This window comes from Cupressus sempervirens, chromosome 6 (genome assembly GCF_028749045.1).
Source record: "Cupressus sempervirens isolate cs-2001-9-10 chromosome 6, ASM2874904v1, whole genome shotgun sequence".
Taxonomy (NCBI): Eukaryota; Viridiplantae; Streptophyta; class Pinopsida; order Cupressales; family Cupressaceae; genus Cupressus; species Cupressus sempervirens.
Genome location: NC_143123.1, coordinates 446,056,366 through 446,068,791, shown reverse-complemented (window position 1 = coordinate 446,068,791; position 12,426 = coordinate 446,056,366). Strand labels below are relative to the sequence as shown.

Here is a 12,426-nt window from a genome sequence, read left to right as displayed (position 1 = left end):
ATATTATCATACATAACTTGAAGATAGGTATGCTATCGTGTGCTTATACAATTATACTAACAAATAACAAACTTTTAACGAATATCGACATACTCATAAACACACTTTAAGTACAACTAACATGTAGTAAAATTAGCTTTGCTATTATAACTATTTTACAGCTAGATATCACCTCTAACTATATATAGCTCCAGATTAAACCAAAAGATAATAATTTATAAGAAAATTAGCAAAATGTCTAAAAAATTATATCTACTCCAGATTAGTACGGATGTTTAAAGATATTAAGTCGAGATCCCGACTATCACAAGAAGAATGCAACGAAGATGATTAACAAAACATAAGAAATCGTATCTCGTGTGCTTCCGAATCCCTGTCTGGGGTAATTCGTAAGGATATCTACAGCTTGTCATTCCTCCTAAAGCAAAAAATTGCCAACTATAATGGTTATTTATATCCTATAATTGCAATTAGCCAGTAAATCAAATGGTAATGTGGCAAATACATTTTGCCGCCCTAATGCTCTGTTATAGCAAAACTATTACAACCTATAATTTCTTGCATCTAATGTGGAACCCACTTCAACATTGACGAGTCAGAGATGAAAAAATACATATACCTTGCTTAATTTGACAAAAGGCCCGACAGTGCTACAATCGAGCAAGATATACAAACATTTCTCTTTATACGCAACCTCAAAGCCACATTATATCCACATTCAAGCTTGTACATCACTGTCCCTTTAATCTCATTACAGTAGAAACTGAATCAGGAAAAAAGAAATTGACCGCCCCTTCAGCAGAAATTCACACATTATCAAAATCACGGTTAAACATTATCCAACTAGAGCTTTCCCTTGCAAATAGTTCATTCAGTCTGTGTGCCCACAGGTATCAATTCCTGCCCCCCCTTCCTCGTGCCCTACCTCTGCCACGCCCTACAAGACAACAAAGAGGAGTTAACTAAGGTAATTTCAAGACCATGAAACAAGGCAGTCTTCTGCATTTATCATGGATACTAAAAATAAAAACAAAAACCTCGGCCTCGTGAAGCTACTTCCCCTCCAGCATAGTCATTATAGTAACCACCATCTTGAGCGTTACCACCAAATCTACCTCGACCACGACCTGCCATGTTAAAAATCTTAAGTGCCATACAAAAATAACCGATTCAAATTCACAAGTACAATTGAGACTGAACAAAAAAATGCACCTTGGCCTCGACGGAAGCCGTTGTCATTATAATTACCATCATCACCAAACCTGCCCCTCCCACGACCTGACATTCATAATTGGCAAGCCAGGGTGTTGTTTAGAAAGTGGACAACAAATACATGGAAAAAATATGCAGTCAAATATCAAAACATTGACAAAAAATGAATTTGATGCACATTATATAAAAGCAATAAGACTGTTGGAAACAGCATCAATTGCAAAAATAAAAATTACCTCCAAAGAAATTACCTCCCCTCCCTCGTGGAGCAAAGTCCATAGTACCCATTCCATTGTCATTAAAATTACCATTGCCGTACTGTGCATTGCCACTGGATCTACCCCTACCACGTCCTGGCATCAAACAAAAGAAACAGATATTATTTTGTCTACAAAAGCATTGAAATTTATTCATCAGTATACACTGAAGATGAGTCCCCCCATAAACATATAGAGAGCAAGAATACCTTGACCTCGAGGGGGGAGATCACCACCACCCATGCCAAAATCATTGTAGTTGCTATTATCTTGCACCGCACCACCATAAAAGCCTCCTCTACCACGAGCAGGGAAACCTCGACCTCTACCACGGCCACGAAAACGTCCACGGCCTTGGTTCCGTCCATTATCTGGAGAGTCATAATACGCTCCAGCATCACCATTCTGATAGTTTGCGGAGGTGGTATTTCCTATAGCAAACTCAACCACATTAACATCACAGCCATATTAAATCAAGGCTAGCAATCTATAATGTTAATGGTAGCTTCACCTCGAGATATGTATACTATACCTCCTCTGCCAGTCCCCCTCCCACGCCCACGGCCTTTGCCTTTCATATCTTGAAGAGAATCCTCTAAGAAAATTGATTATTGGGTTAATTTATATTTTAACATCAAAAACGCTGTTCGAACTTTTAGATACCTCATAAGAATGAGTAAAATTCATCACACGAATGCTCACCTCCCTCATATTCGTATTCAGGTAGTGGCTTGACTTGATCAGCTGGAAGTGGTGGTTGATAACTGCAACAAGTTTGCATAGTAAATTTAGATTACAAGGAACTTTACTAATGGGTCAAAACAAACATATGTTACCCATTTTACAGATAAAAGAAACAAATAGTTCGGTGGAAAGAGAGGATAGCATCAGGCTTACCCTGCAGATGATGCGTCAAGTTGTATTGTGGACAAAGTGATCGTTATCATGGATACATGCCTTGTAGTTTCTAACCTGAAAGAAAAAAAACTATTAAGAGACAAGTTTCTTAAAACTAAAATAGACCAAAAAAAATCCATTCTCCTCAATTAGTTGAGATCAGAAACAATAGATTTTCTGAAAGGACTTACGGTAAAAGACCTTCTTCCAGAGGTTCCCACATATATGTTATAGGAGCGGAGCTAATTGTTGTGTTCTGGTGAAGATTGGGAATCCTCCTCTGCAGTGAATAACACAAGCATGCAAACTCAAAAAAAAGTATCCAGATTATAGACTTACCTTGGAAATTAAAATGACATATTACAATACCTTTATAATCTCCGCAATTGTCACTGTCTTACTGATTGCTTTTCCCATTGCCTTCAACACAACTTCAGATGCACCTCTCTCCTGCACAGAAAACCATGAATTCAATTACTCTATACCATAAGATTGCTGAGATTGAAAATAAGAACTGTAATGCTAGGAGAAGTTGAGGGGGACAAGGGCCCAGATCCCCTATAAAGCAATGATCACATCCACATTAATCAAAGGCATCTCTCATTAATTCAGTGTAACAAGGGTCCTAAGGGTGAAATTTTACAAGACAAATGGAAAAAGGGCTTCAATTTAAGGACGCTAGGGGGAAAACAGAAGGGGGGGGTGCTGTATATACTACATACCATACATATAGTACTTGGAATGGCAGTTATGAAAAAACAAATAATAGTATTAGAAGTAAAATAGCAAATGCCAAATACAGTATTTGAAATATTAAATACAGAGTATAGTATACTTGAACCTTGGAAGTTTTATACTTTGATATTTTTATATCAAATTACTAATTGCCTAAGTAACCACATTCGCTCTTCCCTGCTGGAATTCAAGATTCAATTTTGCTGCAAAGTCTGGTTCAGTTCAAATTTGCTCACAATTCTGCCAGTCGGGTAAATTTGCTCAAAATTCTCAGGACCCTGTGAGAATTTTGGACAAATTTGGAAGACTTCCGATTTGGGCAGACGAACACAGAACAACTTTGGGGCATTTAATCCAAAACATCATTTTCATTGACTTTTTCATAAAGTTTCTTTTGCCAACTTAAGTCTATTCAACCCTCCAACCCTAAAAGTCACCACTAAAAAGACCAAAAAAGTTGTTTTATATATCATTTGTTCAGTTGTGAATGAAAAGGAAAACTTCTCCCCTCCATTACTAAATGTAATATATGTGGTGATGTTTGAACTAATTTGCTGCTGCATGTGTGTGTGTGTGTGTGTGTGTGTGTGTGTGTGTGTGTGTGTGTGTGTGTGTGTACGTATATACATACATACATAGACACATTCTTGTATAAATGAACCCAAAAAAAAACCAAACCCAGCGCAAAAAAAACTAAATGAATTTCAAACCCAAATCTTGAACTCGCATTTGCATTGGAATCCGAGCCAGCAACTTTGGGTTTTGGTTAAAAAATCAAATCCAAATGCTACAAAGATGCAAACCATCTTGACTTATATTTATAAATGGTCACTTGACAATTGATACAGATTTATCATAATTACCAGCTGTATTCTCAACTTCTATTTTATTGTACATTTCCATCCATGTAAAGCTACTATAACAAAAACCATTTTGATTTATCTTTGAACATTTAACATTTGACAATTGACAACGAATTATCAATTATCAGCTAAGCTTTCAATTATCAATTTATCTTTTTAAATTGTCTGCAAAACATGTAAGGAAACTTGGAGAAACACTTCAGTAAAAATTGAATTGAATAAATGATGTTCCATTGCTCTCTGTGTTAAAAAAACAGCATTTTCTAAGAAGATATGCTTCCGATTCAGATAAATGAAATCGTCTCTCCCAGCTCTAAATCAACAAACACTGAAGGACCAATGCTTAAGATGGAATATGCATCTTACCACGCATCATACAAATACTGATATTAGTCAGATAAATGCAATCGTCTCTCCCGGCTCTAAACCAAGAAGTACTAAAGGACGAATGCTTAAGATGGAATATGCATCTTACCACACATCATACAAATACTGATATTAATATGGGATCCTGCATCAAATCCAAAATTTGGCAGGCATGATTCAGTTGCCTGTGTTATATGGCATCATAAAAAACCACTTGTTATGCACCACAATCTTAACTTGCTAACCGGTAAATTACAGGGAAAGCCAGGAAGTACTTAGGCATCCAGCATTATAAATCCTTTGAAGAGGGAATGGAAAGATCAAATCTAAGTCTGATCCATAGGACCAACAATATCATGGATGGTGTCATGGTCAGCAAAGCATCCAATGTCCATTCTTATCTTTGTTCCTAAGATATATGTCCATTCTTATCTGTGTTCCTAAGATATATGTTCGTTCTTGTCTTTGTTCCTAAGATATATGTCCATTCATGTCTTTGTTTTTGAAGTATAATCCATTCCTGTCTTTGTTCCTAAGATATATTGCTCAGCAGCCATATGCATATTATAACTTGCTGGAAAAGTTTAGTAGATGACATTAATGTTGCATCTTAGTATGGTACCATATATCCAGACAGCATTAGCATGTAGCATTTGGAATACGCTTCTTGCTGTAAATAACCACTAATCGCAATTGGTTATGCATTGGGTTGTCTAGAATTATAAATAAAGAATCCTGTACAGATTACCCTTTGTTGAATGGGGAAATTCTGTGTAAAGGAGTTAAGCATAGTTGTACATGGAAACCCTAGGTAAAGGACAAATATTAATATCAAAGATTTCTGGTTTCGATAAGTATCATCATATTTCAATCTATTTTAGTAATAATTTAGAATTGTAGTTACTCAAAACTTAATCCAGCTTGCAATGAAGTGTCCTCTTCTCTATCAGAATACCTGCATAATCCAATGCAATCATCATAACAATGTGGAGAGTACATGGCCTTGGTAACTCACAATATTAACCCAACTGAAATTGGAAATTCTATCTCCAACAATAGAATCTACATATGCAATGCACTTGGCGCAAAAATGGGGAGAGACAAAATGATTAATGATATTACCAGACATTGCCTTGTTCACATTCCCAAAGACTGCACAATTCACATTAAATCATCTTCTTAAGAGTGAAGATTGAAAAAATTAACCATGGAGCAACCCACAAAAAAAGCAATGAGAACATAAATTTAAGTTGCAATTGAGAGAAAAATATTATAAAATACATTAACATTTAACTCCAAGACAAATACTGCCTTTACCAGACAACCATTAAAAGCCACAGCCTTGTGCCCAATATGAAAGACAGCACACAATCTGCACTGGGTACTCTAAGAGTAAACATGCAGAGATAAACGAACTTATCACCGTAATCCAGATTATCCCACATTTTACTTATCCACAAAAAATCCAATGTAACAATCAAACTAAATTATGGACCATGGTCAGTGTAACAATGTGATGACTATCATCCAAAACACAAGTCCAATACAAATGAGGTCATATTTGAGAAAACTTCCCACACAAATCCCATTGACTAAATCAAAAAATGTTATAGCACATGCATTCAGATAATTTCCACATAACAATTCAACAAAACTGATTGCAGATATTAGAAAACGCATACTGACCCACATTGCTAAACCACACAAAGAAAACAATGCGAATATGAAGTTGAACTGTTGCATGTAGCGAATGACAACATTTATACCTAAATTACATTTCCGATACACATGATCAGGGATGCCCCCCAAATACAACCTTGTGCGCCATTCAAAAAACAGCATGCAATGTTTCCCGCGACTTCCTGTCTGAGAGAAGACCTACAAGAGCTAATACAACTATAACAACAATCAAAGTGATCCATAAATAACTCCCATTAAACACACTTCACTGGAATAAAACTCGTGATTTGGGAACTTCGCAATGCACATGAAACCTAGCCGATAGCATTGTGACCTCTCTTCAAACGTCAGTTACTCAGGCTCAATAACCTTAACAGGGCAAATACAATAACTATCTTCAATGGACCGGAGAAGAATCGTATACACACCAATAAAGCATATTTTTCAATCACAATAATCTGTCCATTCCTGGTCGTAACAAACGATACGCCATAACAATGATAAATCCAAAAATAACCTAGCATTAAGCAAAAGTAAGGTCCCAGCACTTACTCTGAGTAAAGTTGTTGCATATGTAATATAGTTCCTAGGCATCCCCTGGGTAGTTATACGAATCTCGTTATCCATAATGGGAACATCAGGGCGAGGCTTCTCCACTCTCTGGTATCTGTCCATGGTTCAAAAGCTTCGACTTCTGCTTGCAGATAAACCCTAAACCCTACACCAAGCTCCGCAGCTTCAGCTAAACAAATACTGCATAAAGGAATACCAACCCAGTTCAAATAACCATAAAACCAAGTGAATCCATCACACCCATCAGACAAAAACAGCTAAAGAAAAATACCCGCCTCTAGATCCATGGATTTCGAAAGAAGCCACAAAGAGCTGAGAAGAAATGCTGAGAAACCTACCGGTTTACAATTTTTCGTTCCGATGCAGAGGCTCGATTGAGATGTGTGCTCTTAGCTGTTTGCTTGATTGGATTGGTAGATTTTGATTGTGGGGTTTCCTTTATTTTTGTATTAGTAAGTGCAGCAAAGTGAAGGGAGCGCTGGAGCTGCTTGTAAATCCGACTCCACCTCTTCTGCAAGCAACCTCCGCCTGGAAGAACTTGTGGTTAGGGCCCATCTTATAGTAGGGCCTTCACAAATATGAAATCCACGCGTAAATTAGACACCATGGGGAAATTCTAAAAGGAAAAGTGCTTAGGTTCCACGCCCATGGCTTTCGGATGTGGGGGAGAGGGGCTTAGCCCATAAGATAAAAGGAAACAAACTAGGGATTATGAAGGAATTGGATAACTTAAATTACACGAGTGTATATTTTATATTTTGAGTTTAAATTTACAGTTTTAGGTATGTAAGGTTTTTTAAGGTCACATTTTATTAGGTACATTTTGGGTTATTTCTTATGATGGGAGAATCTTGTATTTAGTAAGTTCATTTGGAATCATTCAACTTCACTAATAGATCAAGGGTTCACTTATTTTTAAATTAGATTGTTTATATGATTTAGATTTTAGTTTGAAATTTTAAATCTCCAACTTTATCAAATCAAATTATTATATATATTATTAGAATTGTGTGATAAAGGTTTTAGGTTGTGCGTTTGAAAAATGTATCTAAAGACACAATCCTAAGATTGTGGTTTCAATCATCAAATAACTATCAAATATTAGCATCTTACATCTGTATTTAGAGCATCAATGGCAGTATTAATCTTATATCAATCTTAAGTGCATAAAAAATGGTGTCAATATTTTTTAGAGTATATTCAATTTCACTACAGTAGACACAACACTTGATCATTATTGAGAAAGTTAGTGATTTGTTAACTCTAAATGTGTGATTCATTTATTAAACATAGGTGTAAGTACATGCAAAATGGTCTTGTAGATCCAAAAATGAAATTAAAAGTCAAAAAAAAGCACACAAGAACAAAGTGTCTAAAAACTATATTATAATTGTAGCCTAACCATGTATATCCTAACTTTCTAATCATGTCTATGATCATTAATCCTTTACTATTTTGTAGTTTACAACAATTTATCCTTATGTCTCAACTAGTCCAAGTTGTCGCATTAACATGTCAAATAATAAGTAAGCTCTTCAATCCTTCTTAACACGTATGTTTCTTAGTCTGTCTTACTCAAGTCTTTAATTACAGTTATAATTATAAACACCTTTGAAAATCTAATGTTTTATCCTTAACTTCATTTAAAAGGGGTTTAATTTTTAGGCTACATTTATGTGATCTCGTGTGTGTGTGTGTGTACGCGCGCGCGCGCGCGTGTGTGTGTATTTAGAACATCAATGGTAGTATTAATCTTATATCAATTTTAAGTGCATCAACAATGGTGTCAATATTTTTAGTGTACATTCAATTTCACTACATTAGACACAGTATTTGATCATTATTGAGAAAGATGGCAGTTTGTTAACTCTAAATGTGTGTTTCAAAAGCACCTATTTATTAAACATAGGTGTAAGTATATGCAAATCGGTCTAGTTGATCCAAAAATGAAATTAAAAGTCAAAAAAGCACACAAGAGTAAAGTGTCTCAAAACTAAATTATAAGTGTGGTCTAGCCCTATATATCCTAAACTTCTAATCATTAATCCTATACTGGTTTGTAGTTTACAACAATTTATCCTAATGCCTCAACTGTCCAAGTTGTTACATTAACATGTCAAATACCAAGTAAGCTCTTTAATCCTTCTTAACATTTTGTTTCTTAGTCTTGTTGAGTTGTCATTCTGCACAATGCTTAATGGCAGGAATCCTTTCAAACTCCTCTCTTGAAAAGTTGATCTAGGATCAACTCCAAGGTTCTGGACAATCTTACGACCTACTAGAATCTGCTTAGTTGAAGATAAATGTGTTTGTTTACAAGGAGGCCTTTATTGGTTATAAGATGATCAATCTACTTGTTGTTTCAAAATTAACCACAAAAAGAGATATGTTTTTGGTATTTTCTATTTTTAAATGAATGCAACTATATAAATTCCTAATTTAACCAAGTGTTAGTAAAGCAAATAACGAATATAAGGTAACGAAAGATGAAAGCAAATAACATGAAAGGGAAATTCCTAATAGACATAAACCACGATAACAACACATCTATGAGTTGAATCGTTGAAAAGATTGGGTAGGAAACCAATGAAAGTAGGAGCAGCACTTCCTCAAATCCACTGATGCAATCGTTGATGGGAATTTAGTAAAACTGAAAGATGTTTCACTTCTTATCAAATTGCAAGGCCACGAAAAGTGCGCTCATGTGAGATGAGAACTTATGTAGGAACAATAGGGTGATCTCTTCTCCAACTCGATACATCAGCAGAATTTGTTAACACGCAACAAACACCATAACTAAAATATCGCACAATCAAATCAAACAACAAAACTATTGGCTCCATTATTATCGTGAACAACAATCCACAAAATAACACACACCGGCAAGAATAACTACACTCAGAATGAGAGCACCAATAGCATATATTATTGCATCAAAATAATGACCTAGAATACATGTTATATTCCTGAATTTATAAGAAATCATGTCCTCAATTTGTGTTGAGAGTGAGAGATCTCTTCAAGAAAATATATACTCTAAAATAATAAAACAAATCTAATTATGTACAAAATGACTCTCTAAATTGTGCTAAGCAGGACTCCACCCTTGTTTATATCAATTAATGGGTTCATGAGCCTTTACATGTCTTAAAACAAAGAAACAAGTAGTAGATAAGAAGAAGGAAGTTGTAAGAGGATCTAGGAGTCACTGGAAGCTCTAAAAATGGAAGCTTGGCCTTCTTTGAATGTTTCTAGAAGTTTAACTACTATCGGAATGTGTTTTTGGTGCATGGAAAGCTCTAAATTTGGAACTGGCAGTTAACTGTTGGTGCACTTCTAACTTCTTCAAAAAAATTAGTGTACCTTTGGAGTACCTTAGGGGCAAGTTCAAAAAATCCAAAATTTTCCCTATGTGTCAAAACTGAATTTCTAGCTTCTGGGTTTTCTTCCCCTTTATACCAGAGCGATGTCTAGATGTTTGCTCTTGAATTTCTCTATAATCTCCATCACTTGGGAAGCTTCTGAAAAATCTAAAGCCTCATATTTATGCCTAATTGTTTGTCGATAATTACTGATATCCATTCAAGTTTCTACAAAATCATCAAGTCTACTGTCAAGTTTCAATAATACCTCTTCAATCTTGAATGCTTGCCTAATATCTTCATTAGATGAAGCATCCTCAAAAGTTTTTCAAAAAATTCCAACCACTGCTTGCACTAACTTGAGCTTTGTCTTGGACTCACCTTCAAAAATCTCATAATACCTATCTGCATCCAAAATTTGCTCTTAAGACTGGCCTTTTAACTTTTGAATATCTTCATGAAGTTCTTCCATGACCTTATTTTAGGCAACTATCTTTTTTATCAAATCCTTAATTTTATCAATCTCATCTATTGTATACACTTCTGTGAGTGTACAATACCTTTGACCTTTTATTTTTTGGAGTGCTTGAAGGTCTTTTCCCCACGTATGTACCTCATCCATAAGCCCAAAATCCTAGTCTACTATAGATACCAGTTTCTCCACACTAGAGGGAACATTATGCAATAGGTTCAAATTATCCTGTATTATGTCTACACCTTTCTGTTCAAAATTGTCACGTCATTGCTAACATGCTCCCAAAAATGAATTATCTTGGGCACTCTCCTTTCCAACACTACAACGAGAGTAATCTCTAAGTGATCTTGGTCTAATAGACCTACAATTCCATACAAGTAGCCTCTTAGAAGTTTGTTCTCTTTGTGCAGCCTTATCAATGCATTCTCATTTGTATATAAATGCCTAAACACCCCCTTGATGCCTATAGTGATCATTTATTTAGTCATGTCTATTGTGGGCTTTTCTAATAGGACTTCTTTAATCTAATAGTCCTTAGGAGTCAAATCTTCAGTCTTAGCATGTTGAGGAGGAATGGCTATATGAGTAAGTAAGTCTTGGTCTTTATTCTTCATTATGACGGTTAATTTTTGTGCATCACTTGTAGGTGGCTCAAGTCTTGATGGCTTATACTAGCACATCCATACTCTCCTCTTCATTCAGGTCTAGTTGCCTCTTTTATCAAACCATAACTTCCCTCTTTAGCCAAGTCGGTGCAGTGCCCATAGTAGACATGTATTTGGTTGAAGAGGAGGATTGCCTTACAGGCCCTTTTCCCTTATCCCTCCTTTTCAAAGTCTTCTCCTTTAGAGAAAGATCTAGATTCGTTGTCCCTATATCTGTAGTATCCAAAGTCCTCACCTCTGTATCTTGAGAATTTTGCTAAGGTTCTTCAGGTATTTGTCCTTCCTCTAATACTTCATCGGCTAGCCTTTGTTTCGGCTCTTCTTCATACCCTACTCGTTCTTCTTCGGTGATAGGAGGGAGAGGAGTGGCTTAGTCTCTGTCCAAAAATGACAAATCCTAAAATGGTGGTGGTGAGGTACCCAAAGATCCTTGTGGTAGAGTGGCATTTGGTTCTAATCCTCTCCCAAAGGTTGGTTCATGGGTGTATCTCGTATTTTATCACCCACCATTTTAGCTCCTACTGGCATAAAGTGAAAATCAGATATGTTGAAAATATTTGTTCCCTGCCCCTCTTGCTCATTCATCCACTATTGTTGCTCTTTCTATGAAGTTGTAACCTCAATAGGTTTCGTAGGAATATATGGTGACATAATGGCGGAGCTTCTCCTTTTCTCTTCCTGGGCAGCCCTTGCCAAGCATGTCCTTTGATTCAAAGAGAGATTATCTTCTTCATCTTCTTATCTACCTCAAGGATGGTTTCCAAGACTAGAGGAATAGGTATCACATTTATTTATATCTTCTACCTTCTATTCCTTCTAACTGTAGGTCTAACCCTAACTTTCTTAGTAGTTGAGAGAGAGGCTCCTTCCTCTTGTACAGGTGGTGACCCCTCTTGTGCTTCATGCTCTAGTTCTGGTTCCTATTCTTATTCTTGTTCTGGTGAAGGCACTTTTGGACTATCTTGAGCTTGAGTTGCTTCTTCATTTTGATGCTCTTGATTCTCAAGTGGTTGAGTTGCCTCTTGAGGTTGAGGTTCTTCAACTTCAAGCTCAACTTGCTTTGGAGAATCTCTTTTCCTCTTATTTTTTCCTTTTTCCACCCTTAAGTACCCAACATCCTTATCATGTTTGTATATTGTTTCTGGCCTAACTGGAGATTGGACAGAGAATGTTGGCACCATAACTCTTACACCTTTGCCCTTTATTGGGTGTGTTGTGGCTTGGAAGATTACTGCCTAAGGAATTGGGTCCAGCTTAAAGGGCTTCTTAATCCAATTTATTGTCAGTTGGATTATATGTCTCACCTTGTGATTGATATTTTCATTCTCTTCCCTATCAATC

The 12,426-nt window shown here is 36.1% G+C and overlaps 1 protein-coding gene across 2 annotated transcripts; it reads right to left on the bottom strand.

Annotated features, from left to right (window-relative positions):
- Nucleotides 1-602: 602 nt before the first annotated feature.
- LOC149552994 (uncharacterized) lies at nucleotides 603-7,113 on the bottom strand. Of its 2 annotated transcripts, none has more exons than XM_089788515.1 (12): nucleotides 6,922-7,113; nucleotides 6,563-6,763; nucleotides 2,736-2,816; nucleotides 2,558-2,646; nucleotides 2,367-2,441; nucleotides 2,172-2,233; nucleotides 2,002-2,064; nucleotides 1,679-1,900; nucleotides 1,449-1,565; nucleotides 1,213-1,278; nucleotides 1,038-1,127; nucleotides 603-937 (listed from the first exon to the last, which is right to left on the bottom strand). In XM_089788515.1, exons 2-12 carry the CDS (start codon nucleotides 6,683-6,685, stop codon nucleotides 894-896), a joined length of 1,032 nt encoding a protein of 343 aa, XP_089644641.1. In that variant the 5' UTR covers nucleotides 6,686-6,763; nucleotides 6,922-7,113; the 3' UTR covers nucleotides 603-893. The 2 variants fall into 2 exon arrangements, with proteins under 2 accessions (XP_089644641.1, XP_089644642.1); XM_089788516.1 differs by having other exon boundaries at nucleotides 6,563-6,728.
- Between the last annotated feature and the right edge of the window lie 5,313 nt (nucleotides 7,114-12,426).